General features: G+C 35.4%; 2 protein-coding genes across 2 annotated transcripts; both read right to left on the bottom strand.

Moving 5' to 3' along the window:
* Window positions 1-644: 644 nt before the first annotated feature.
* LOC104883955 (MLP-like protein 43) lies at window positions 645-5203 on the bottom strand. The gene is made up of 2 exons (XM_010668536.4): window positions 4946-5203; window positions 645-1107 (listed from the first exon to the last, which is right to left on the bottom strand). The coding sequence occupies exons 1-2, from the start codon at window positions 5190-5192 to the stop codon at window positions 839-841; spliced, it is 516 nt and encodes a 171-aa protein (XP_010666838.1). The 5' UTR covers window positions 5193-5203; the 3' UTR covers window positions 645-838.
* A 457-nt stretch (window positions 5204-5660) lies between these two features.
* On the bottom strand, window positions 5661-11177 carry LOC104883954 (MLP-like protein 43). Its single transcript, XM_010668535.4, has 2 exons — window positions 10959-11177; window positions 5661-6123 (listed from the first exon to the last, which is right to left on the bottom strand). The coding sequence occupies exons 1-2, from the start codon at window positions 11143-11145 to the stop codon at window positions 5855-5857; spliced, it is 456 nt and encodes a 151-aa protein (XP_010666837.1). The 5' UTR covers window positions 11146-11177; the 3' UTR covers window positions 5661-5854.
* Between the last annotated feature and the right edge of the window lie 14779 nt (window positions 11178-25956).

Raw genomic sequence — 25956 nt, 5'->3', positions numbered from 1 at the left:
CCTCATACTCCTACAGGAAAATGGGTATAAACACCTCGTGTGCTTCCATTGGACCTCGGTGCTCAGTGGCAAAGACATGGGGGGTGGAGGTATAGGAATCCAGTCCTCACCTTGGGGTTGTGATGTGTTTTGGATTCGGGCATCCTTAAAGGATTCTCCCCTGAAATTGGGTTGAGGCTTGCTCTGGTAATAGGGGTGGAAAGTTTGGTGGTTGGTCGGGCTTACGAAGCGATACGACTTTTGGCATGGACTCACGGCATTGCAGGTACTCCCATGGATCAGTTGAGGGCTCTGGCTGGGCTGGGGACTTTGGGTCTTGAGGGCAGTGGGTTGGGGTTTATTATTTGGGTTCTCTCACTCTATTACTCCTCTTCTATATGTACCATTTTCTAACTTAACCATTTATTTTTATATATATAGTCGCTTGTTTTGACCAATAGTTGTTCAACTCTTGTATCTATTATTTATTAACACAATGCCCTCCTTTTTTTCTTCTTCTATTCATCATTCCCCTCTATAACTATATGTGTTAGTATTAGGTTCATATTAAATTTAATAACGATTAGGTCCATTTAAGTTTTTTTAAAGTAGAAACACAATATAGTCCAAACAACACACATCATACTATTGTAGTAGGCCACACGTAATAGTTAACAAACAATTTATTACAATATGATAATAGTACGTAGATCCACGATTTTAACCATCATTACTATTATTAATGCTAATACAAAGACCAGCAATTAAATAAACATGCAAATATATTAAACACTCCACAACATTTGAACTCGATAGATTTGGATATCAATTGAGCATCGATCATTACGGTTGATATATATCATGCTTTAAGATGATGATCCTCGATATCTTTGGTGATAGAGATGCAGAAGTCCATAATTTTGGTAGGGTAGGGCCCATCATCAGCAATCTTTTCAAACTCAGCCAGCCACTTCACTGCGGTTTCTTCACCTCTTGGAATCACGTGAACACTGATAGTTAAGCACTTAAATTCCTTGAGAAGGTCTCCTTCAATAATTTTGAATCTAACTGACTTGTTTTCTTCATCTATGGCTTCCACTATCTCCTTAGCCACACATTTCTTACCATCTGCAATAATCCATGCATTATTACAAATGGAGTAAAAGTAATGTGTATATAAACATGAAATGAAGTTTTTTTAAATAGGTATTATTTAGGGCCTGTTCTCCCCAGCTTATTTTCAGTTCAGTTCAGTTAAGTTCAGTTCAGTTCTTGACAATACTTTTACTCTCACATATCACTATTCATTTCAGTTCAGTTCAGCTGTTTTATGTCGAAGAGAACATACCCTTTGTTTAGAAATTTATGATAGAATCACAGGTAGATTATTGCTATTAATGATTAGTTATGCTAAATGTTTCAACTTTCAATATTTTAGTCTATTTATATACAGCTTTAAGGGGTAATTAACCCATTTATACATCATAATTGTATCTGAGACAACACCAAAACGACCATGTAAGATTTCAAGTTCAGAGAGTGGATTTGGTAATACTGTTTAAACATTACAGGGATAAACTATTGATATCTGTATCCAAGAGAGTAATAAAAAAAGAGGTTGTGAAGGAGTTAAACACTAATCCAAGGAGACAAAAAATTCAATCTTTTTATGTACATGACTGAATTAAGCACTTTTGACTATTAAACAGTGGAATTCAATCATTGGTAAGGAGTTATATATACTTCTTCTATTTTGAAATAAGTGAAACGCTTAAAACCTCATAAGTGAAATAAGTGTTTAGTTATTTCAGAATGAAGATAGTATTTTTTTTTAATTTTTATGGTAATATTGTTATAACGACTTAACAAAGAGTTTATTGAGTACAATAGAACAGTGGTCAAAAGTTTACTCCCTCCGTTTCAAATTATAAGGCATGTAAACCACTTTTATGCATATTAAAAATTTAGTTAGTTTTAGTTAGATTTACATAAGTGATAAGAATCAACATTAAATATTGTATTGATAATAGAATATAACCTATAATCTTATCTTGATAATATAAAGTTGTATTTAATTTTATATTGGTAATGTAAAATGCCTTATATTTTGAAACAATTTTTTTTATCTAAAATACCTTATAATTTGAAACAAAGGGAGTATTAATTATCGTATTTCGATCGTTTAGAACCTCCTGCTTTAGCTATCCTCTTACTTTCTGAGCAAATTCTTACTTATTCTCATGTTGGTATAGATTCAATCCAATAAGTTTTAATAAGATGTAAACCTAATAAAAAAAACTTCAATGAATTCTAGCTAGTTTCAATATATTTTAACACCTTATAAATTAAGTTTTAATAAATTTCAATAAAATTAAATTTATTTTAATAAATTCAAAGAATCTCAGTTAAAATAAAATCAACAAAAATAAAGATAACAGAACCCAAATATATAAATCATAAAGATTGAAGATTATTGTTGTAAGACCGAGATATACCTTAACCACGCCAACGCTGTATATGAATTGTAAACAAAGTTGTGCCCCGCCCGAGGAAAGGAAAATCTTTCTAATCAGTTTGCCATTTTCGATATAGAAAATATTGAAACCAACATGGTCCAAAATATAGAGCACAGAACATCTCAAATTAACTTTTCCGTTCTTGCCATGTTTGTCTATTATGGGTCGATATATATTAAGTTTCCCGTAATCCCGTTCCAGTCTAAACCAGAAAAATAGACTAGAAATTTGGATCAAATTAGACCGCATTAAACAAAGATAGACTAGAATTTTTCCAGTTGGTCCTTGGTTTTAGAATATAAAAGTGAGTGATTCGGGCAATACCCGAGTTGTTTCTTTTCGTAAATGTTTGATTTGTGAGGAAAAAATTGATTTCATAATTTGAACAATACAAGAAATTGGAGTAAGCGTAGGGGTGACAAAAGTTGACCTAATCCGAGAACCCGACTTGAACCTAATCCGAAATAAGTGGGTTCGGGTTAAAGTTTTCAACCCATTTAGCTAAATGGGTCAACTTGAATCCGACCACCTGAAAACCAAACGGGTTAGGTTCGGGTTGAAAATTTCAACCCGATAATAACCCATTTAAATTAATTGTAAAGTCAGACTCACTAATAGAGAGAGCGTGAGAAAGAGAAAGTGGGAAGAAGAAACTCATAGATTAGCTAATTCATATAATTGAAAATGGAAGTCATTGTTGTAGTTTCAAAAACTAAAGAAATAGAAAAAGAGAAATGAAGACTATACAAAAGGACTCAATCAATTATTGATAAAAGTTATTGGACCTGAATGTCCCTAATTAATTATATATTTTTTCCTTACATAATTCTAACCATAGATAACTTGCCCACCTATTCTTGAAGCTCGAAAGAAATTTTTAGAAATCAGGTTAAACGAGTCGAGTTCAGGTCAACCCGTTTATAAAATATCGAGTTCAGGGTGGAATTTCTGACCTGTTTAGGTAAACAGGCCGGGTTCGGATTTGAGGGCGCTGACCCGTATATATAAATAGGTCGACTTGAATTTGACCCGATCCAACCTCATTGCCAGCCCTAAATAAGAGTTTATGTCTACAATAGTCTATTATCATTACAATTATATGTGTTAAGTATCTATTTATTTGTCTAATTAAGTCTTTTAATGAGATATAATTACAAGATTTATCTTATTATATTTTATTTTGAAATACTGAATAATGATGTTATGTTGGATAAATGGTTAAACTCTCACTTTTCGTTTCAAAGATCATGTGTTCAATATGTTGTAACTACACAACATTATTTTTTTATTTAAGGGATTTAACATGAAAATAGGGCATTAGCATTAGAGCCATAGAGGAGTATGCCACATGGCACATAGATATTCATAGAAACATCTTTTAATATATGAGTAAAATGATTAGATGAAGTGGCAAAATAGAATGAGACACAATAGGGGATAAGAGATAAATATTTTATAATTTTTGGGACAATACTGATTCATATATATATGCACTTCCTCTCCTCTTGTAAAACAAGCATATACTGAAAACTACCCACAAAGATTAGAAAAGTGCAAGAACTCAAATGTCATGGTGATCATAATATTAATAGATGATATTGTGTTGATAACGTATATATTTAAAATATCAACAATTTATAAATTTTACTAATAGATAATTAAGATACTGACAATTAAGATTTTACATCGATAAGTATAGCTAGAAGTCCAAATCTTGCACTCATTATGGAAGAGAATATGCTAAAAACCTAAAACGTACAATTTGTCCTTGAGCAAAATAATTTCATTTTATATACTTCTCTAGCTGAGCAAATTTAACCATGCATGGGGATATGAATTACAATAGCTATCCAATAACATCATTGATCTTATACATGGCAGCGTGAGAATGATACTAGGCACTAGATTATGATCTACGTTCGATATGCCTATCAACAACCCTGAAAGTTGGGAGTGAATTTGATGACATACATCAAAGTATATAATAAAGAATCGTCAATATGGAATGAGTATGAAGATAATATGTTTTATGATGTCTTATTGACTATCTAGCTCTTCTACTATCATGCATTTGCGATACGATCGACCGCCTTAACCTATCAAAGTGAACCGACATATATTCTTTTGGGTATATTATCTTCTGGTAAAAACAATTTGTTTTGGTTTATAATGGTTATGCAGTCATCACAATTCACAAAGTTGGACACGATATATTTGGTAATCTGTATATACAGAGGATATAATTATGTATGATATTGTTAATTTAATGATATGTTTTCTAAAGGTATAACTCTGTCCTTGTAATAATACATTATAAGTTGTGTAACGCGAATAGAGTAATAAATGGATCAAATGCTCGATCTCGAGCAAAATAATAAACCAATAAGGAAATAAACAAAAATGCAGAGTGAGTATAATTATAATGAAGGATGAGTTAAATGAGACATTACCAAGGGTGTAATCCCAAGAAATAACAGAGCCGGGCTTGCCAAAATCACCCTCATGTGCGTTACAAATATGCACTTTATCTGGAGTGATATTAGGGAGATGGTGTGGTTTTTTTCCAAATAACTCATGGAAAAGATCACCATGACATTTGATGTCAACTTCAACTTCTAGCTTCCCTGTCACTCCCATACTTAAAAACACAATATATTTCAATTTTACAGATATGGCTTCACAATTTGAGATGAACATATTGTTTAACGAGGTACCCCTTTTATAGAACTTTGCCTGACCCCCTAACGGCCCCCCTTCCCTACCTACTCCCAATGAGATTAGTCATATTATTGATGATTACACACAAAAATTATTTATCTTTTATCTTTTCCCAAAAGACATTTTAGTGGAATCTCGTGATTCAGGTGTAAAGACTGTCTAATACTTGATACTGATATATACGGGTCTAATGATAACCATTTATTTTTATATATATAGTCGCTTGTTTTAACCAATAGTTATTCTACTCTTGTATCTATTGTTTATTAACACAATGCCCTCCTTTCTTTCTTCTTCTAGTCATCATTCCCCTCTATAACTATATGTGTTAGTATTAGGTTCATATTAAATTGAATAACGATTAGGTCCATTATTTAAGTTTTTTTTTAAGTAGAAACACAATATAGTCCAAACAACACACATCATATTATTGTAGTAGGCCACAAGTAATAGTAAACAAACAATTTATTACAATATGATAATAGTACGTAGATCCACCATTTTCACCATCATTACTATTATTAATGCTAATACAAAGACCAGCAATTAAATAAACATGCAAATATATGAAACACTCCACAACATTTGAACTCGATAGATTTGGATATCAATTGAGCATCGATCATTACGGTTGATATATATTATGCTTTAAGATGATGATCCTCGATATCTTTGGTGATAGAGATGCAGAAGTCCATAATTTTGGTAGGGTAGGGCCCATCATCAGCAATCTTTTCAAACTCAGCCAGCCACTTCACTGCGGTTTCTTCACCTCTTGGAATCACGTGAACACTGATAGTTAAGCACTTAAATTCCTTGAGAAGATCTCCTTCAATAATTTTGAATCTAACTGACTTGTTTTCTTCATCTATGGCTTCCACTATCTCCTTAGCCACACATTTCTTACCATCTGCAATAATCCATGCATTATTACAAATGGAGTAAAAGTAATGTGTATATAAACATGAAATGAAGTTTTTTTAAATAGGTATTATTTAGGGCCTGTTCTCCCCAATTTATTTTCAGTTCAGTTCAGTTTAGTTCAATTCAGTTCAGTTCAGTTCAATTCAGTTCAGCTCTTGACAATACTTTTACTCTCACATATCACTATTCATTTCAGTTCAGTTCAGCTGTTTTATGTCGAAGAGAACAAACCCTTTGTTTAGAAATTTATGATAGAATCACATGTAGATTATTGCTATTAATGATTAGTTATGCTAAATGTTTCAACTTTCAATATTTTAGTCTATTTATATACAGCTTTAAGGGGTAATTAACCCATTTATACATCATATTTATATCTGAGACAACACCAAAACGACCATGTAAGATTTCAAGTTCAGAGAGTGGATTTGGTAATACTGTTTAAACATTACAGGGATAAACTATTGGTATCTATATATCCCAGAGAGTAATAAAAAAAGAGGTTGTGAAGGAGTTAAACACTAATCTAAGGAGACAAAAAATTCAATCTTTTTATGTACTTGACTGAATTAAGCACTTTTGACTATGAAACAGTGGAATTCAATCATTGGTACTTCTTCCATTTTGAAATAAGTAAAACGCTTAAAACCTCATAAATGAAATAAGTGTTTAGTTATTTCATAATGAAGATAGTATTTCTTTTTTTTTTAATTTTTATGGTAATTTCGTTATAACGACTTAACAAAGAGTTTATTGAGTACAATAGAACAGTGGTCAAAAGTTTACTCCTTCCGTTTCAAATTATAAGGCATGTAAACCACTTTTATGAATATTAAAAATTTAGTTAGTTTTAGTTAGATTTACATAGGTGATAAGAATCAACATTAAATAATGTATTGATAATATAATATAACCTATAATCTTATTTTGATAATATAAAGTTGCATTCAATTTTATATTGGTAATGTAAAATGTCTTATATTTTGAAATAATTTTTTTATCTAAAATACCTTATAATTTGAAACAAAGGGAGTATTAATTATCGTACTTCGATTGTTTAGAATTAGCTTTCCTCTTACTTTGTGAGCAAATTCTTACCTATACTCATGTTTAGATATGACTTTAATTTTTCAGTCTAACTTTGGTGTTTTTTACATGCATAATGCATGGCATTACAGCTTTCCTCAATACCTTCTATGGCATTACTCTCTCTATCTATGGAATCTGCTCATAACTTACAAACAAACAAACAAAAAAAAAGAACATATGAAAAAAGTAGACTACAATAGGGTTTGCTCTCTCCACCTTAAAACAAAATAGATTCATGTTGAAAAACTTTCATGTTTAATAAGACGGTGTAGTCGTGTAGAGAGAGTAGGCACAATTGATGGGTAATTCGATATCGGAGGGATACTAAGGGCACGGTACGTTCTATTCAACTTATTGGCCCTAAACTTATTGGACCTTATCTGAACTGAACTTATTGAACCTGAACTGAACTTATTAGAACTTATTAAACCTGATTGGACCTGATTCAACTTATTGGACCTGATTGAACCTGATTGGAACTTATTGGACCTTATTGGAACTTATTGACCTTATTGAAACTTATTAGACCTTATTGGCCCTGATTGAAACTTATTAGACCTTATTGGACCTGATTGAAACTTATTTGACCTTATTAGACAAAAAAATTGATCATTAATAACATAAATATTACCACTAACGTAAATACTACCCCTCAAAATTTTTTATGGAGTAATAATTATTATAATTCGTCCTTTCAAAAATAATGATTATTAATTATCTCTTATGATAATTAATTTAACAAAAAAATTTACTATTTATATATTTGCCTATGCATAACTTTCACCACTAATATATCTAATAGTCTTGTTTTGATTTTATAAAACACTAATAGAAAAGCAAAAATTTTAATATGAATAATAAAATAATAGACATAATACAAATAAATAATAAAATAATAGACATAATACAAATAAATAATAAAATAATGTAATTATAATTATTATTGCAAAATATTGTAATTATAATAATTATTATTATTATTGTTAACCTTAATTATTTGGCCATGATTATAATATTATTTAATAGCAATATGAATAATCATATAATAGACAATAATACAAGTATAATAATATACATTGTGGTACTTTAATAAAAAATTCTAATAATAACATAATCAACTAATAGTAATATGAATAATAAAATAATAGACATAATATAAATAAATAATAAAATAATAGACATAATACAAATAAATAATAAAATAATAACTAATACAAGTATAATACTATATAATCATTGTGGTACTTTAATTAAAATTCTAATAATAACATAATCAGCTAATAGTGATATGAAATTATGAATAACAAAATAATGGACAATAATACAAATGTTTATTAAACATTGACTATTTGGAACTTATTGGACCTTATTAGACCTGATTGGAACTTATTGGACCTTATTAGACCTGATTGGAACTTATTGCATCTGATTGGAACTTATTGCACCTGATTGGAACTTATTGGACCTTATTAGACCTTATTGGAACTTATTGCCCTTATTGCAACTTATCTGAACTTATTGGACCTGAAACTTAATTTTTTAAGTTGAACAGAACGCACCCTAAGAAAGATATGTGAGCTGAGATTTAGTCTCAACAAAATAAAAATAAATCTATAATTAAGTAGTGCCTACGATCAACCTCGGGGTAGGAAAATAGGAAATACATTACACTAGCACAAAAATGTACATTTGCTATCGGTTGCCAGACCCATATCTGCAATCTGCATCAAATAGCTCAAACACTATTTGTGTCGGTTGCGGAAACCGATGCAAATAACTTTTTTGTGAATGCCAAAAAAGTCATTTGCATCAGCTGCTGCTGAATAATTGTTGCAAATGACTTTATCTTTGTATGCAGAACAAGAATTCGCAAGATGTGAAGACATCATATATAGCATGGATGACGGCTATGTTGTTTGGATTCTTCATTTCACCTCAAGTATCCGTGTCGGATCCTCGACACTTGGACATGGATGGGACACTTGGACACTTTTTTGGGCTAAAAAATAGAAAAAATTCCGAAAAATAGCCGAGTCGGACACTTGGACACGTACATGTGTCAGACATGGGTACCCGAGTCTGAGCAACATAGGATGACGGGTATAGGGAATTTTATTTTATGCATGGTGTAACCGTGTAAGAACTAAAGCTTCAACCTAAGGAGTTATGTATTTTACGTTATAGTGTGTGAGTTTTGTGGTATAGTTTGATCTTATATACTATTAAATTTTTCTAAGCAGATAATTGTGAGAATTCTCCCAGACCTTTCCTGGAAGGTGGTAGTTCTATTTCAACAAGAGATCTATTTTATAATTTTTAGACAATACTGATTCATATATGCACTTCCTCTCTTGTAAAACAAGCATATACTGAAAACGACCCACATAGATTAGAAAAGTGCAAGAACTCAAATGTCATGGTGATCATAATATTAATAGATGATATGTTGTTGATGACGTATATATTTAAAATATCAACAATTTATAAATTTTACTAATAGATAATTAAGATACTGATAATTAAGATTTTACATCGATAAGTATAGAAGTCCAAATGTTGCACTCATTACGGAAGAGAATATGCTAAAAACCTAAAACATACAATTTGTCCTTGAACAAAATAGTTTCATTTTATATACTTCTCTAGCTGAGTAAATTTAACCATGCATGGGGATATGAATTACAATATCCATCCAATAACATCATCGATCTTATACATGGCCTCGTGAGAATGATACTACTCACTAGATTATGATCTACGTTCGATATGCCTATCAACAGCCCTGAAAGTTGGGAGTGAATTGGATGACATACATCAAAGTATATAATAAAGAATCGTCAATATGGAATGAGTATGAAGATAATTTGTTTTATGATGTCTTATTGACTATCTAGCTCTTCTACTATCATACATTTGCGACACGATCGACTGCCTTAACCTATCAAAGTGAGCCGCCATATATTCTTTTTGGCATATTATATTATTATCTTCTAGTAAAAACAATTTATTTTGGTTAATAATGGTTATGTAGTCATCACAATTCACAAAGTTGGAGACGATATATTTGGTAATATATATATACGGAGGATATAATAAACAATTATGACTGCTGACTCATCACCTACTCACATTAATAGTTTTTACTTCAAATCCCAATTCCCCATTAATGGCTACTCTCTTCTCTCTCCTCCTAATTCTCTCTTATTAATTTCTACTCATACTCCTATATTTTTTTTTTGCGATTTTCCAGTAAAGTTTACTCTATTTATATCTAAATATTTGTTTATTTATATTATTTGATATGTTGAGAGTATTTTTTTTAATTGAGAATCTAATATCTTTTATGAACTAAATATGAAAGGCCCAATTTTATGAGAGCGTATAGGGCCCTCGCTATGTTTGCCCCGCCCCTGATATTATCTTCTAGTAAAAACAATTTATTTTGGTTAATAATGGTTATGTAGTCATCACAATTCACAAAGTTGGAGACGATATATTTGGTAATCTATATATACGGAGGATATAATTATGTATGATATTGTTAGATTAACGATATGTTTTTTAAAGTTATAACTCTGTCCTTGTAATAATACTTTATAAGTTGTGTAACGCGAATAGAGTAATAAATGGATCAGATGCTCGATCTCAAGCAAAATAATAAACCAATAAGGAAATAAACAAAAATGCAGAGTGAGTATAATTATAATGAAGGATGAGTTAATGAGACATTACCAAGGGTGTAATCCCAAGAAATAACAGAGCCGGGCTTGCCAAAATCACCCTCATGTGCATTACAAATATGCACTTTATCTGGAGTGATATTAGGGAGATGATGTGGTTTTTTTCCAAATAACTCATGGAAAAGATCACCATGACATTTGATATCAACTTCAACTTCTAGCTTCCCTGTCACTCCCATACTTAAAACACAATATATTTCAAATTTACAGATATGGCTTCACAATTTGAGATGAACATATTGTTTAACGAGGTACCCATTTTATAGAACTTTGGCTGACCCATGACCCCCTAACGGGCCCCCTTCCCCACCTACTCCCACTGGGATTAGTCATATTATTGATGATTACACACAGAAATTATTGATCTTTTATCTTTTCCAAAAACACATTTTAGTGGAATTTCGTGATTCATGTGTAAACACAGTCTAGAACATTCAAAATTTCTAAGGGTGTTTCTTTCACCATTCAAAATTTCTAACTAGTTATACTAGAACAAGGCCGATCTGATTGAACTAATATAAACTATACTACTATCAAACCGACCTACCTTGTTAGATGGGATTAGTTAAATTGCACACTGAAAGAAGATAATTCCTTAATTTGCAAAGTTGTTACAACTAATAATATATACTAGCCAAAGATAGTAAAGATTACAACAAGTAATTAGGCTATAATCTAGGCTAAAAACATGGAAAGGAGTTACACAATAATATGTACATAAAATATACTATGAAAAACATTCTGATTTTCATATTATCTAACACACCCCCGCAGTCAAAACGGGAGGAGGACGGACGCTGAGACTGTCCCGAAAGTCTTCAAACAGAATCAAGGGAAGACCTTTAGTAAAAATATCGCCAATCTGATAATGAGAGGGAACATGTAACACACGTACCTCACCCCGAGCAACTTTTTCACGTACAAAATGAATTTCCATCTCAATATGCTTAGTACGCTGATGCTGGACCGGATTCCCGGCCAAATAGATAGCACTAACATTGTCACAAAAAACTAAGGTAGCCTTTTTAATCGGACAATGAAGCTCAAGAAGGAGGTTCCGCAACCAACAGGACTCAGATACAACATTGGCAACCCCCCGATATTCAGATTCAGCACTGGAACAGGATAAGGTGGTTTGCCTTTTAGAGGACCAGGAGAGCAAGTTATCCCCAAGAAACACACAATAACCGGAAGTAGACCGACGAGTGTCTGGACACCCACCCCAATCAGCATCAGTATAGGAAATAAGAGTGGTGATGAAGGAAGGATACAAGTGGAGTCCATATTCCAGAGTGCCCTTAACATACCGAATAATGCGCTTAAGAGCGCTCATGTGATCCTCCATAGGCTGGTGCATAAAGAGACATATCTGCTGAACTGCATAAGAAATATCTGGTCTGGAAAAGGTAAGATACTGCAAGGCCCCAGCTAAACTCCGATATAATGAAGGATCCCTACAAGCCACCTCAGTCTGAGCACTGAGTTTTGGTTTAGTATCAACTGGAGTAGGAGAGGGCTTACACGCAGACATCCCTGCTCGTTCAATAATCTCCTCAGCATACTTATGATGAGATAGAAAAAGACCACCTGCATGTCGAGATACAGCAATACCCAAGAAATAGCTCAACAGTCCCAAATATTTCATAGCAAACTCAAAGCTAAGTAAAGAAATGATAGACTGACGGAGAGTAGTAGAAGATGCAGTGAGAATGATGTCATCCACATACAACAATAAATATGCCATATCTGTACCTCTACGGTAGATGAACAAAGAATGGTCAGATTTGCTGTTAACAAAACCAATCTTAGTAACAAAATCTGCAAATCTGCGATACCAGGCACGGGGAGCCTGTTTGAGGCCATATAAAGACTTTTTCAACAAGCACACATGATCAGGATAGGTAGGATCCCTATAACCAACAGGCTGGTGCATATAAACAGTCTCATTTAACTCACCATGTAAGAAAGCATTCTTCACATCAAGCTGGTGAAGAGGCCAACCTTTGGACAAAGCCAAACTAAGAACCGTGCGGATGGTAGCAGGTTTCACCACAGGACTAAAAGTCTCCCCACAATCAATGCCAACACGCTGAGTCTTGCCATCACCTACAAGACGAGCTTTATACCTTTCAAAGAACCATCAGATTTCTCTTTATAAGCAAAAATCCACATAGACCGAATAATATTAGCATGGGGAGGACGAGGAACTAATTCCCAAGTCTTATTTTTAATAAGAGCATGATATTCATCATCCATAGCCTCTTTCCAATTCGGGTCACGAAGGGCCAACACGAGATCTTTGGGAATAGGGGATCAGTCGACATGGGTAACAAGAGAAATGATGTTCTTTTTACTTGAAAATGCCATTCTGGCTCCGGGTAATAGGACGAGGTGGGGGTTGGCTTGGGGAAGGAGAGGAAGAGGCCGTATGGGAAGGGGAGACAGTGGGCCGAAGGGGAAGCCCACTGCCAGTCGGTCCGGCGAATCCAGGAGGAGGGGAGGGGGCATCAGTACCACGAGGAGGGGGCTGGGTAGGGGGCCCAGACGAGAGGGAGGAGCTGCTGGGCTGGACAGGAGGCCCCAGAGGTGTGAGAAGCTGGACGGGTGACGCTGGAGGTCTGGACTAAAGGCCCAGACGAGGGAGTAGAGAAGTTGGGCAGTTCGGTACATGTAGGGGAAGGCCGGACAGTTTGTGGAGGTTGGGCCGACGAGGGAGGAGAGTACAAAGTGCTAATATGATCCAAAAAATCATAATGGGAGGAGAGAGGCTTGTGAAGGGTGGAAAAAGGAAAAGATTTTTCATCAAACACTACATGTCTACAAATGATTATTTTTCGAGAAGAAAGATCATAACACTTGTAGCCCCTATGATTTGGAGGATAGCCCAAGAATACACAAGGAGTAGACCGGGCTTGTAGCTTATGGATAGAGGTGGAGGGAAAGAGAGGGTAGCAAAGACACCCAAAAACCCTAAGATGAGAGTAAGAAGGTTGTTTGTGGTAGAGTTTTTGAAGAGGTGACTCAAAGGCTAGTGTTTTAGTGGGAAGAATGTTAAGTAGGTAGGTAGCCATTTGCAACGCATGATGCCAAAAAGTGGAGGGGAGGGAAGCATGGGAGAGTAAAGTGCGCACCATATTGTTAATGGTACGAATTTTTCGTTCCGCTTTACCATTTTGAGATGAAGTGTAAGGACAAGAAAAACGGAAAGAAAGACCATGAGTTTTACAAAAGTCCCAAAAAGGAGCATTATCAAACTCCCGCCCATTATCACATTGAATATTTTTAATTTCCCATTCAAATTGTGTGTGGATGTATGTGCGAAAATGAAGGAATGTAGAATAGACTTGAGATTTCTTAGCAAGAGGAAAAGTCCATAAATAATTCGTAAAATCATCCAACACAACTAGATAGTAACGATGTCCACTACTACTTAAAACAGGAGAAGTCCAAATATCACAATGAATAATATCAAAAGGCATGACAGTAGTAGTAGGAGATGAAACAAATGACAATTTAACATGTTTCCCAAGAGGACAAGAGTAGCAAAAATCAGACATGCTACTTTTATTACAATCAATAAAATTACTATGCCTAAGAGAGTCCATAACAGGTGAGCCAGGATGACCCAACCTAGCATGCCAAAGAGAGGGTGCAAGAGCAGCACAAGTAGATGGAAGGGAGGCTTGAGTTGGTAAATTGGTGATGGGATATAACGCCCCTTGACTCTCACACCTCATGAGTGGTCTCCCCGTCAGAAAATCCTTCACAGAAAACCCAAAAGGATCAAATTCAACAAAAACAGAATTATCAGTAGTAAATTTGCGAACTGAGACCAAGTTTTTGATGATTTTAGGTGCATGAAGAACATTTTTGAGAGTTAAGGCCTTAAGGGGGGGTTAGACAAAGGTAAATGTGTGTCCCCATAACCACGAATTGGAATACTATGACCATTTCCGACAATTATACCATTAGAAGTGCTCAAATTAAAATAAGAATTTAGAGTACCTTGAGAAGAAGTCATATGAGAAGTAGCTCCCGTATCCATATACCAATTCGAGTCCGGCGGATTGAGAGCAAGAGTGTGCATGGAAGCTTCGACATCCGTTGCAACAAGAGGAGCCTCAACTGAAAAAGCTTGTGGCCGTGGACCCGAGCCTAGTATACTGGGCCCAGACGCAGGTTGGACCTGCTGCTGCCTGGTCTGCCACGTGGGCCGCGTCCACCCCTGGGTAGGATAAGGGCAGGGAGGATAGGCCCAAGGAGGGTAGGCCCATCCCCCCCAAAACGGAGCTGCTGCTCTCGGTCCAGCGAAGCCAGGAGGAGATGTCTGCTGGGCTGGGCTGCGCTGGCCACCCGGACGACCCCCGCCGCCGCCTGAGTGATGCCGGCCACCACCGTCGGAATTATTCCGGCCACCGTGACCACCCCCAGAATTATTCCGGCCACCAGAATTTTTGTGATTCGAATTATTTTTAGATTTGTTTCGGCCATTGTTTTGAATTCGAGTATGAGGAGGTTGGTCATGAGCAGAAGAATCATGAGATGCTACCATGGCAGACGAACCCATAGTCCCCTTTTTGGCCAAGCCTGCTTCCTCTAAAACAAGCATGGAACGTGCCTGATAAAATTGAGGAAGAGGATCACTCTGACGGAGTAAAGTACTAATACCAGTGTATGCCTCCGTAAGGCCCGCAACCATCTGGAGGACAAGACGGTTATTAGAGACAGGAGCACCAACGTTTTTGAGTTGGTCGGCCAACATTTTCAACCGTTGGCAATATGCCGAAGCATTAGGAAAATCCTCCATAGCCGTGTTGGAGAATTCTTGTTCCAAATTGACAGCACGGGAAGATTTGGTGTCTTAAAAAATATCCCGAAGGCGTTCCCATGCTTGTTGAGCCGACAAATCGGGCTCAAGAATGGTATTAAGAAGGTCATCGGAGATAGTAACATAAATCCATTTTAATACCGTCGCATCAATGGTGAGCCATTCCTCCTTGGCAGCATCCGTGGAAGGAGGAGTGACTGTCGATGGAGGAATAATATGGTCAATGACCCTATGAGAACGTGCATGAATTTTAAAAAGCTCCGCCCATGTAGCATATTGCACGTTTTCCATGTCAAGGACAATAGGAAGATTGTGTTTAATATTAGAAGAAGAAAGAGTAGTGAGAGAAGGAGAAGAAGAGGGCTGAGAAGCTGTGGCCATGGCTGCCGACAGAATGAAGGTGGGCGGACGGCTAAGAGGGTAGCGGAAGAGAGAGGAAAATATCCCTAGAATCTGATACCATGAAAGAAGATAATTCCTTAATTTGCAAAGTTGTTACAACCTAATAATATATACTAGCCAAAGATACTAAAGATTACAACAAGTAATTAGGCTATAATCTAGGCTATAAACATGGAAAGGAGTTACACAATAATATGTACATAAAATATACTATGAAAATCATTCTGATTTTCATATTATCTAACACACACATAATTCATTGCCTAGCTCCAACTGTGAGACGTACAAGACATATATATAATGAAAAAAATATATCGGTCATGTTGAATATTGGACGGCTGGACCCATTGTTAAGTAAAACATGCTCTATTAGGATTTTTATAAAAACCATTTAGAACTTTCATTTGTAAATGGATTAATTGATATCAATAATCCCATCTTCACGCGGTTTTCTGAATGTTTTCAATTTTTCATAATTTGAGAATAAGCCCACCTTTGGGGCATATCTGTCCACAATAGGTCATTACCTATTAGTAACCTATACATGTAGGTTTAATACTATAATTCTATACTCTAATTATATAATTAAAAAATGCTCGAATTATACAATTAAAAACTAACTTAATTATTTAATACCGTAAATATGTATATGCAAACTAATTTAATTATTCAATTAACTAAAAGAAACTAAAGCAACACCCCCCTCAACTACCACGCACTCATCCACCCACCGAAAGTCTCCTCCACCTTCCAACCACCAACGCGCTACCCCTGCCACAAGCAGCCCTCCCCTCCCGAACCCATCCCCTTCCAATTCCACCGAAACATACCACCTCAACCCAGCCACCAACGCCCTTCTTAGACCATACTTTATGTTTCTTTGCCACCCTTCTTAAACCCCGGGCCACACTCTTACTTATCCACAATCAAATTCTACCACCACTCAATCAGTGCATCACCAGCGTTCGAATCATCATCCACTTCAAAACTCCCCGCCACTAGCACCACAACCACGACCACCACACCTAAGAGAAAGCACATAAAACACACGCTCTCTCCAACAATAATAGATAGTTTTCAATCACCATTAACCATTATATCTATAAATAAACAATCATTATTCAATTTTATATTTACATCGTCAAATTCAACACCGTACACTGACCACAACTCTTCTTTCTCTCTTACTCTTTCATGCTCTAAACTCCCGCAGCTCCGGAAAAATGACTCGATTATTGGGTGTTGGTATTGTCTAATTTATTTATAGTGTTATACTGGGAACAGTAACTGGGGTCGATTGGTTGGTTGATATCGGGGTTGTGGGGCGAGTTTTGAGGGGATGGGGTAGTACATTGTGGTGGTGGTGGGTGATTTTAGGGTGAGTGGTGTAGGTTCTAGGATAGTGGGTGCGTGAGATTTCGAGTGGTGGTGACAGTGGGGTGGGTCGATTGGTTGTGTGGTGGTGGATTCGAGGCGTGGAGAGAAAGACTCTTGAATGTATGAGGGGGTTGAGCTTGATGGTGAAAAATGGGTGAATGAATTTAATGTATATAATTTATCTGTTCAACAGGTTTTAGGTAAAAAAAGACTAATATAAGAAGATAAATTATCAAGGTGGGATCATTTTGCGATTATCGGAAATCGGGACTATTTTGAGCAGAATGGTCAAAGGTGAGATTATTAAAATCAATTTTCCTTTGTAATTCCATACTTATATCTTGCTTGAAGACTTGTAATAAAACTGATAAATACAATATTTTGTAGGATATATTTTGTTCTTAAAATACTAATCTGGATGGGTTTCCTAATACGACTGAGAATATCCTTAGGTTGTATAATATAAATATTGATCAATGATAAGAGATCCGATTGAGAAGTTTAGTTAAATCTAGTATGATATTACAGCTTCAGGATTAGATTACTCTTTACAAAATTTTATGTTTTTTCTTAGGGTCGTGCATACTAGCTTCTGTTGCCCTATCCTAGCTGCTGCCACCTTAATCACCTGGCCTTTCCCTCTCCCTCTCACCTCGTCTTTTATTATGACGAAAGCCGATCAGCCCAACCATCTCCACCATCTCCTTAAACAAATTCCAACCCACTCTCTCTGTCAACAACATCGAAAATTTCATACCTTTAATCCTTGATCGTGAGAAAGTGCACTCGAATCAGGTTGAGTTATTTGAGTACAATGTCCATATGTTTTAGATCACAACGATCCTACCATCACTCATCCAACCGACATCACTTATGCACTGTGGAATCGACTTGACTTGGTGCTCAAGCAATGGCTTTATGGAACAATTGATATTGATCTCCTACAAACTGTTTTGAGTCGTCGTGATAAAGCACAACAGGCATAGGATTAATTGAAGGCAATTTTCCAACTTAACAAAGCAACTAGGGCCGTATATCTTGAGAACCAATTCAACAACCTTCATTTATCACATTTTTCTGATATCTCCTCCTGTTGTCAGAAATTAAAAAATCTTAAATATCAATTGTCCAATGTTGATCATGCGGTTTACGAGCAAAACTTAGTATTGCACCTTGTTAATGGCCTTTTTAACACAGATGTTGATGTCGTGCATCCGTGATTAACCAAAGTAAGCCCCTCCCCACTTTTAAAACAACAAGATCTTGTCTTTTTTTTTTTTACCAGATCTCGTCGTCTTGTTGAAGAAATGCAACGTTCGAGTGATTAAACAAAACAAAATTCAAAACACCATCAGTCAACCGCCAGACGCCTTCGCGCCGTCGCAACATAATTCTCATCCATCTGGAGGCCACCGAGATTGTTCTTGTGGGGGTGGTTGTGGTGGCCGCCAAGGCCGCGACAGGGCAGGGTCGAGGCAATCACACCCAAAAACAGCCGAGTTATAATAACTCCCAGCAGTAGCAAGCTGCTCCCCCAACTAGGTTGGCCAGTAGCAGCCTGGCCCAACCCACAATAGTAGGTTAATCCCACCTAGGCCTAGCCGCCTAGGCCCCATTCTCATATCCTCAGCAGGCCCAGCCTGCCAGTACCACATGCCTACCCAGCCAACGTATGGCCCGCCAGCCCAGCGTCCGATCCAGTTGGCACAACAGGCCTATTCAGCCAGTTATTCTGATTTTGGGCTATTGATGACCCCCACTGAATTAGGCAATTCGTTTGCCATTATAACTTTGCCGCAAGGCAACTCTTGGTACATGGATTCTGGTGCGGCAACTCATATAACTAATTCTTCATGTACTCTTATGCCCCTTTTTAATTTGAGCGCCAATAACCATACTATAGTTTGTAATGGTCATCGCATTCCTATTCTTGCTTATGGTCAGTCAACTCTACCCTCCCCTTATCCACCGTTAACCCTCTGTGACGTCCTATTTGCTCCACATATCATAAAAAATCTTAACTATGTCCGTAAATTCACCATTGATAAAAATGCTTGAATATAATTTGATGCTTAGTTTTTTTTTTGTGAAGGACCTTCGCACGGGGAATATCATAGCCATATGCAATAGTTCGGGGGAGCTACATCCTGTCATAGACACTTCACCATGTACCTGTCTTGCCACCGCCTTCACGACTTCCTCATCCACAACCTAGCATAGTCGTCTTGGGCATCTAGGATTACAAGTTTTAAGCTTTCTTAGGTCTAGAGATTTAATTTCTTGTAATAAGGACCCTTGTAACAACCCGTATTTTTAAGCATGTTTTAAATTAAATAATTATGTTTATTAATTTAACTAAGCTTTATATCAAACAGAGATTATTAAGAATTTTTATTTGAAATCTAATTATGATGGTGTGAATTTTATCAAATATTTTTATATTTAGTAAATGACTTTAAGTTTAAAAAGAAAAATAAAAAGAAAACCCATTTGTTATTTCGTGGCTTAATAAGGAGTAGCCACAATTACATTGCTGTCAACTTCTCATATCTTCTTTGACAAATAAAACCCTTAGCTTCCTTCTTCACTCAAAACCCCAAAACCCTAATTCTCTCTCTTTCTTTCGCGGGTCCTGCCGATACCCCACCGACGAATGACGGCTGGACTTATTGCCGTCGTCGTCGCGCTGCTGCTGTTGTTCTAGCGGTGCTGCCACAGTTGTTGTTGTTGGTTCTTTAAAGTCCAATTTTCTCTCTCCTCTGCTTCGGTATTGTTGTTGATGTCCGGTTGGTGCTCTGACGCCGTCGTTGCTGCTGTAGCTTCGTCGGAATTATGTCGATGTTGTCATTCTTATTAAGCTCTGCCAGTTCTGATTTCTAGGGAAGGTATAATTTATGGTTAAGTCTTATTTCATCAAGTTCAATCTAATTTATATGTTAATAAGGGTTCTGATTTTTATAAGTATAGTTGAATTTGTTATTGAGTTGGAAAAATCAGATTATGAGATTTAAATTGGTATTATTTGGGTTGTTGTTATTAAAGATTGAATCTTTTATCTTGTAATATATTGAGATGTGTTATGAAACTTGATAATCAAAGAAATACTATTTTTAAGACTTATGGCTTCTTTCATGTTTTGTTAAAATCTGATGTGTAGAAGTAGTTAATAAGGTTCTTAGTTTTATATAGGTTGTGAGCTGAAATTTTATTGGATATTATTGTATGAGCAAGTAGGTGCAGAATTATGAATTTGAGACATGTATAATCAGTTGGTTAAGATGAGGATTCAGAAATTGGAATCATGATTTTGGAATCATGTCGATGTTGGTTAATATAATTAATAATTGTTATTGTGGGCATGTTAAGTTAATTGTTATCTCTTTGAAAGATGGTAATTGAATGAGATTAATTTGGGAATCGTAGTTAATTATGCTATTTTTGTGGAGGTGATTATTGTGGAGTTCAAGCTGGATTTGGAGATTGAATTATGATGCGTGGAGGTTTCGTTTATTGTTCTTAAATTTATCTTAAAGTGATTATCGTATCGAGGTAACCTTTATGTTCAGCAAAAAAGTATTTACATGACCGTATATTTGTTGAATAGTATTTTTAATTTCGTATATCGTTTATAGTCATGGCCATGGTTATAGATGCATTTACATATGTGAGTTATAAAATTATATTGATCAATATAAAGTATTTTTCATTTAGTCATTGGAATTATTCGGAAACTATAAAGTATTCTAGAAATGTGATTTGAGTATGATAATGAGAAAATGTTTTCGAAATGGTTTTAGCTGGCTTAGTTAATTATGAACTGAGATGAATAGTGGGCAAGGTACAGCTGGAGTAAAATGATTCGTATATGAGTTAAGACTAGATAAGGTCAAATATTACGTTAAGTTATGTTATAAGCCTGTACTTGCCAGCGATTTATGTAATGTGATTAAGCTATGCCAGCGTTATATTTAAAAGATGACTTATTTCCGAACAATTACCAAGTTGTTTCTGATATAAAAAATGTTCACAAACCAAAACCCTTTTGACGGGCTGAAGTAAAGTTACTGAGTTTTCGCTCATTTTAGTTTTGTTTTTGTTTTGTATTTTCTTCTGTAATTTGCAGGTGGATGTTCGGGTTTCGGAATGAATGAAGAGAAAGAGTTTTCAGTTAAGAGATGGAAATTAAATTAGATTCAAAGTTATATTTAGAATATAAGTTGTTGAATATTAAGTTCTTATATGATGTTTAAGTATTATATTGTCTTGGGAAATCGAGTAAGGTATTATGTAATATGTTATTTGGTTATTGAGGATAATTTGTTGTGGGCCTTGACCCACAGGTCCAGGATCGCTTCATAGGGTTTGTTCCGCTGCAATATAATGAATGTAATTCGAGGTTATTAAGTGTTAATTAAGTTTTATGAATGGTAAGTATGATTAGCTAGCAGCTCGGAAGTGCGGGCTGTTACAACCCTACTTCTGATTTTTGCAATTCTTGTCATGTTGGCAAACATCTTCGTTTACCATTTCATACATCTAATAGTACTACAATTTTTACTTTTGATATTATTCATGCTAATTTGTGGACCTATTCTATTCGCAGTTCTCAAGGTCACAAATATTATTTAGTGTTATTAGATGATTTTACCCATTATTTCTGGAATATTCCTCTTAAATTCAAATATGGGGTGTGCCGATCTTGCATGAATTTCCAATACTATATTCACACTCAACTCGAACGCCATTAAAACTTTCCAATGTGACCATGGGATGGAATTTGATAATACACCTTTTAAATTATTTTGTTCTCAACATGGGATACTTTTCAGATTTTCTTGTCCACATACATACTCTCAAAATGTAAAATTTGAGCGCATGATCAAAATATTAAATAATATGTCCCAAAGTCTTTTTATGTCATGCTTCATTTTCCTTCCTTATTGGGTTGAATCTCTTGAAACAACTACCTATCTTGTCAATCTCTTACCTATAAAAGCCCTTCCTAACAACATGTCTTGGATTTTGATAAAAATCATCAACTCAAGAGATCTTCTTGATTTGGTGGGGAATTGGGAGGCTGTGATGCATAATGGTACGTTTAGTATAAAAAAATCTTACTCTGTAATTCGGGGAAGTGTATGGAATGGAGAAGGCTGATTTGCAATAATAAAGCAAGTTTATGTTGTGGTTAGCAATTCAAAATCGTATGGCTACTACTAACAAAATCAATATATGGAATGTCAATAGTCGCTTGCAGTGCTGCCTTTGTGCTGATGATAATGAATCTGTTTAATATATTTTCTTTGAATGTAGTTACTCAGCTGAAGTTTTGAAAGGATTGCTTTAGCACATTGGTATAATTAGACGTGTAGCCTCTTTTGAAACACAATGCAGATTGGCTAGCAGAAAAGCTCATGGAAGGAGTTTGAGATCAGAAATTTCTGTTATGATGTTTTATGAAGCTCTTCGTGCTATTTGGAGCCAAAGAAATAGTAAAATCTTCACTAATACTTGCATTGCTCCTCAGATCCTGATCAAGCAAGTTATCTTTCAAGTTGCTTGCGACTATAACGAGAAGGAAAGAAGAATTTTTAGTCCAGTAGGGTATGTCATAGGTTGCCCTTGTGTAGTATTATGTTGGTTGAGGTTTAGTTGTTGTGTAGAGCTGTTGCTCTTGATTGTTTAGAGTTTGCTTGTAACTAAAATACCATTATTCTTTTTTTTTTGTATATGAATAGTTGCCTTGAATTGCAAAAAAAAAAAAAGTAATTCCGAACATAACTCCAATTGAACTTTTGTTGGGGAAAATACCTTCTTATGATCAAATTCGAGTGTTTGGATGTCTTTGTTTTCCTATCTTATCAGCTATAGTTCCACATAAATTTGCTCCCCAATCCACTCCTTGTATATATTCACTAGTAGAATAATGGCTTATTGCTGCGGGGATATATGTTGCGGTTTTACCCATACGCAGCGAAATATCACGTAAAAAGAAATGGAAAAATATAAAATAACCATATAGCTGCGGTTTCGACCGAAAACCGCAACAATATGGTTTTAAAGGATTTTTTAAAAAAATCTTTTAACTATTACACCGAACATATTGCTGCGATTTCTGGAAAAAACCGTAGCAATATATTAAAATGATAAAAATTATTTAAAGCTATTGTTGCGATTCCTTCTCAAAATCGCAGCAATAGGGTCAATAGGGTTTCATTAATATTTAAAATCACAACAATATAATAGTTACCCTTTGCTGCCCCCTTAATTGAACATATTGCTGCGGTTTCTGGAAAAAACCGCAACAATATATTAAATAATATAAAAAAATATTATTTTAAGCTATTGTTGCGGTTCCTTCTCGAAACCGCATCAATAGGGTCATTAGGGTTTCATTAGTACTTAAAATCGCAGTAATATAATAATTACCTTTTACTTCCCCCTTAATTGTTGCGCGCCAAAAACCACCGCAATAGGCCACTTAAGGACCGCAACTAGGGCTGGCAATGATGCGAGTCGAGCTTGAGTTTGACTAATCTCGACTCGAACTCGAAAACTCATACTCAAACTCGACTCGACTCGAAAACTCGCGAGTTTCAAATTTTCAAGCTCGAACTCGAACTCGTTTCAAGCTTTTTGGTCATTTGATATAGTTCTATTTTTTATAGAAGAAATTCTTTAAAAGTATTTTTATAGAAAAAAATAAAGTTAAAATTTCTTAAAAAATTAGAAGTATATATATATATAAAATTTTATCAAGTATCTCACGAGTTTCTTGAGTCGAGTATTGAGTTGCTCGACTCGACTCGTTAGCCTATCGAGTCGAGTTCGAGCTCTCGAGTCGAGCTTTGACCGAGCTTTGAACGAGCCGAGTTCGAGTAGCTCGCGAGCTGTCTCAACTCATTGCCAGCCCTAACCGCAACAATAAGCATTTATTCTACTAGTGTTTGGTGTTTGAATGTCTTTGTTTTCCTAACTTATCGCTCCACATAAATTGGCTCCCTAGTCCATTCCTTGGTATATTTTGAGGTATCCCTCCCATCACCGGGGATACCGCTGTCTTGCTCTTCCAACAAATAAAACATCATCTTTAGACATATCACCCTCGATCAACAAACCTTTCCTTTTGCCAATATAGGCCATGGGATTAACTTTCCTTGACGAAACAATACCTAGCCCACTTTTATATCCTTCTTGGCCACACCATAATTTTTCTGGGCCTGGCCCAGCAGTGGTGACCCGTGCCCACATCCCTTCCCCTCTAGCAAACCCCCCTTCTTCCCATACTAAGCCTTTTCGGTCCCCAGCCTAAATCAACTCCCCTTCACATCTGTCTTCGTAAACCTCAGGACCAGATCCATGCACTCCTCCTGTGCGCTCCTAAGCCTCGTCTCCGGCCCAACCACGCTATAGTCCCCCTCATTTGCGCGACCTTCCTCAAATTCAGCCCACGTGCCCGCCCCTCCGTCTCCTCACTCTATGTAGACCAATTCTCAATCTGAAATTATTAAGCACGGTCTCAAATACGGATGCTCTCCTATTCCCAAGTCACATAAATTAGCCTTGACCGATCCTAATTGGAATGTTGCGATGAATGATGAATATAGTGCTCTTATTAATAAAGGGACATGGAAATTAGTACCTAGGCCTCCGGGGGTGAATATTTTTTATTGTATGTGGATTTTTACTCACAAAAAAAGCAATCAAGTTTTCCTACAAAGGGACAAAGCTATATAGCAGGTTACATGAGATTGGAGTCTTAGCGTGCACCCTTCCCCCGTTATGAGTATGTCTGCTGGGTTGTAATAGAATATAATATTCTATAGGATATATTTTGCTCTTATAACACTAATCTAGGTAGATTTTCTAATATGACTAAGACTATCCTTAGGTTGTATAATATAAATATTGAACAATGATAAGAGATCCAATTGACAAGTTTAATTAAATCTAGCACAAACAAGTACCATATTTTGATAAATCGATTCCTTATCAGGAACCAAAATTCGATATATGTATAGTAAATTATGCTTTGTATTCATATCAAGATGTTTACACCATAAAATCACAAGTACATGAGTCTACTAGAAAACAATTCTTAGCTTGTTATCTTTACCTTATTTTTGCTTATTTTTCTGAAACAATAAAGAAGTTTAGAAGAATCAAAAGAGAAAATTTTCAAATAAGAAGATTTTTTTTTTGGAAAATTAAGAAAAATTAAGGAAAGTTCATAAAGAAACTAAATAAGAAAAATTAAGACAATTTCTGAAAAAATGAGAAAAGTTCATAAATTTAGGAAAATTTCATTAAATAAATGAAAAACAAAAGTTTAATTAGGGTGAAAAGAACATATCCTAACTTAAATATATGAATCGATTACAAT

Source organism: Beta vulgaris, chromosome 8, assembly GCF_026745355.1.
Source record: "Beta vulgaris subsp. vulgaris cultivar EL10 chromosome 8, EL10.2, whole genome shotgun sequence".
NCBI classification, from domain to species: domain Eukaryota; kingdom Viridiplantae; phylum Streptophyta; class Magnoliopsida; order Caryophyllales; family Amaranthaceae; genus Beta; species Beta vulgaris.
This window is presented reverse-complemented; position numbering and strand designations above follow the sequence as displayed.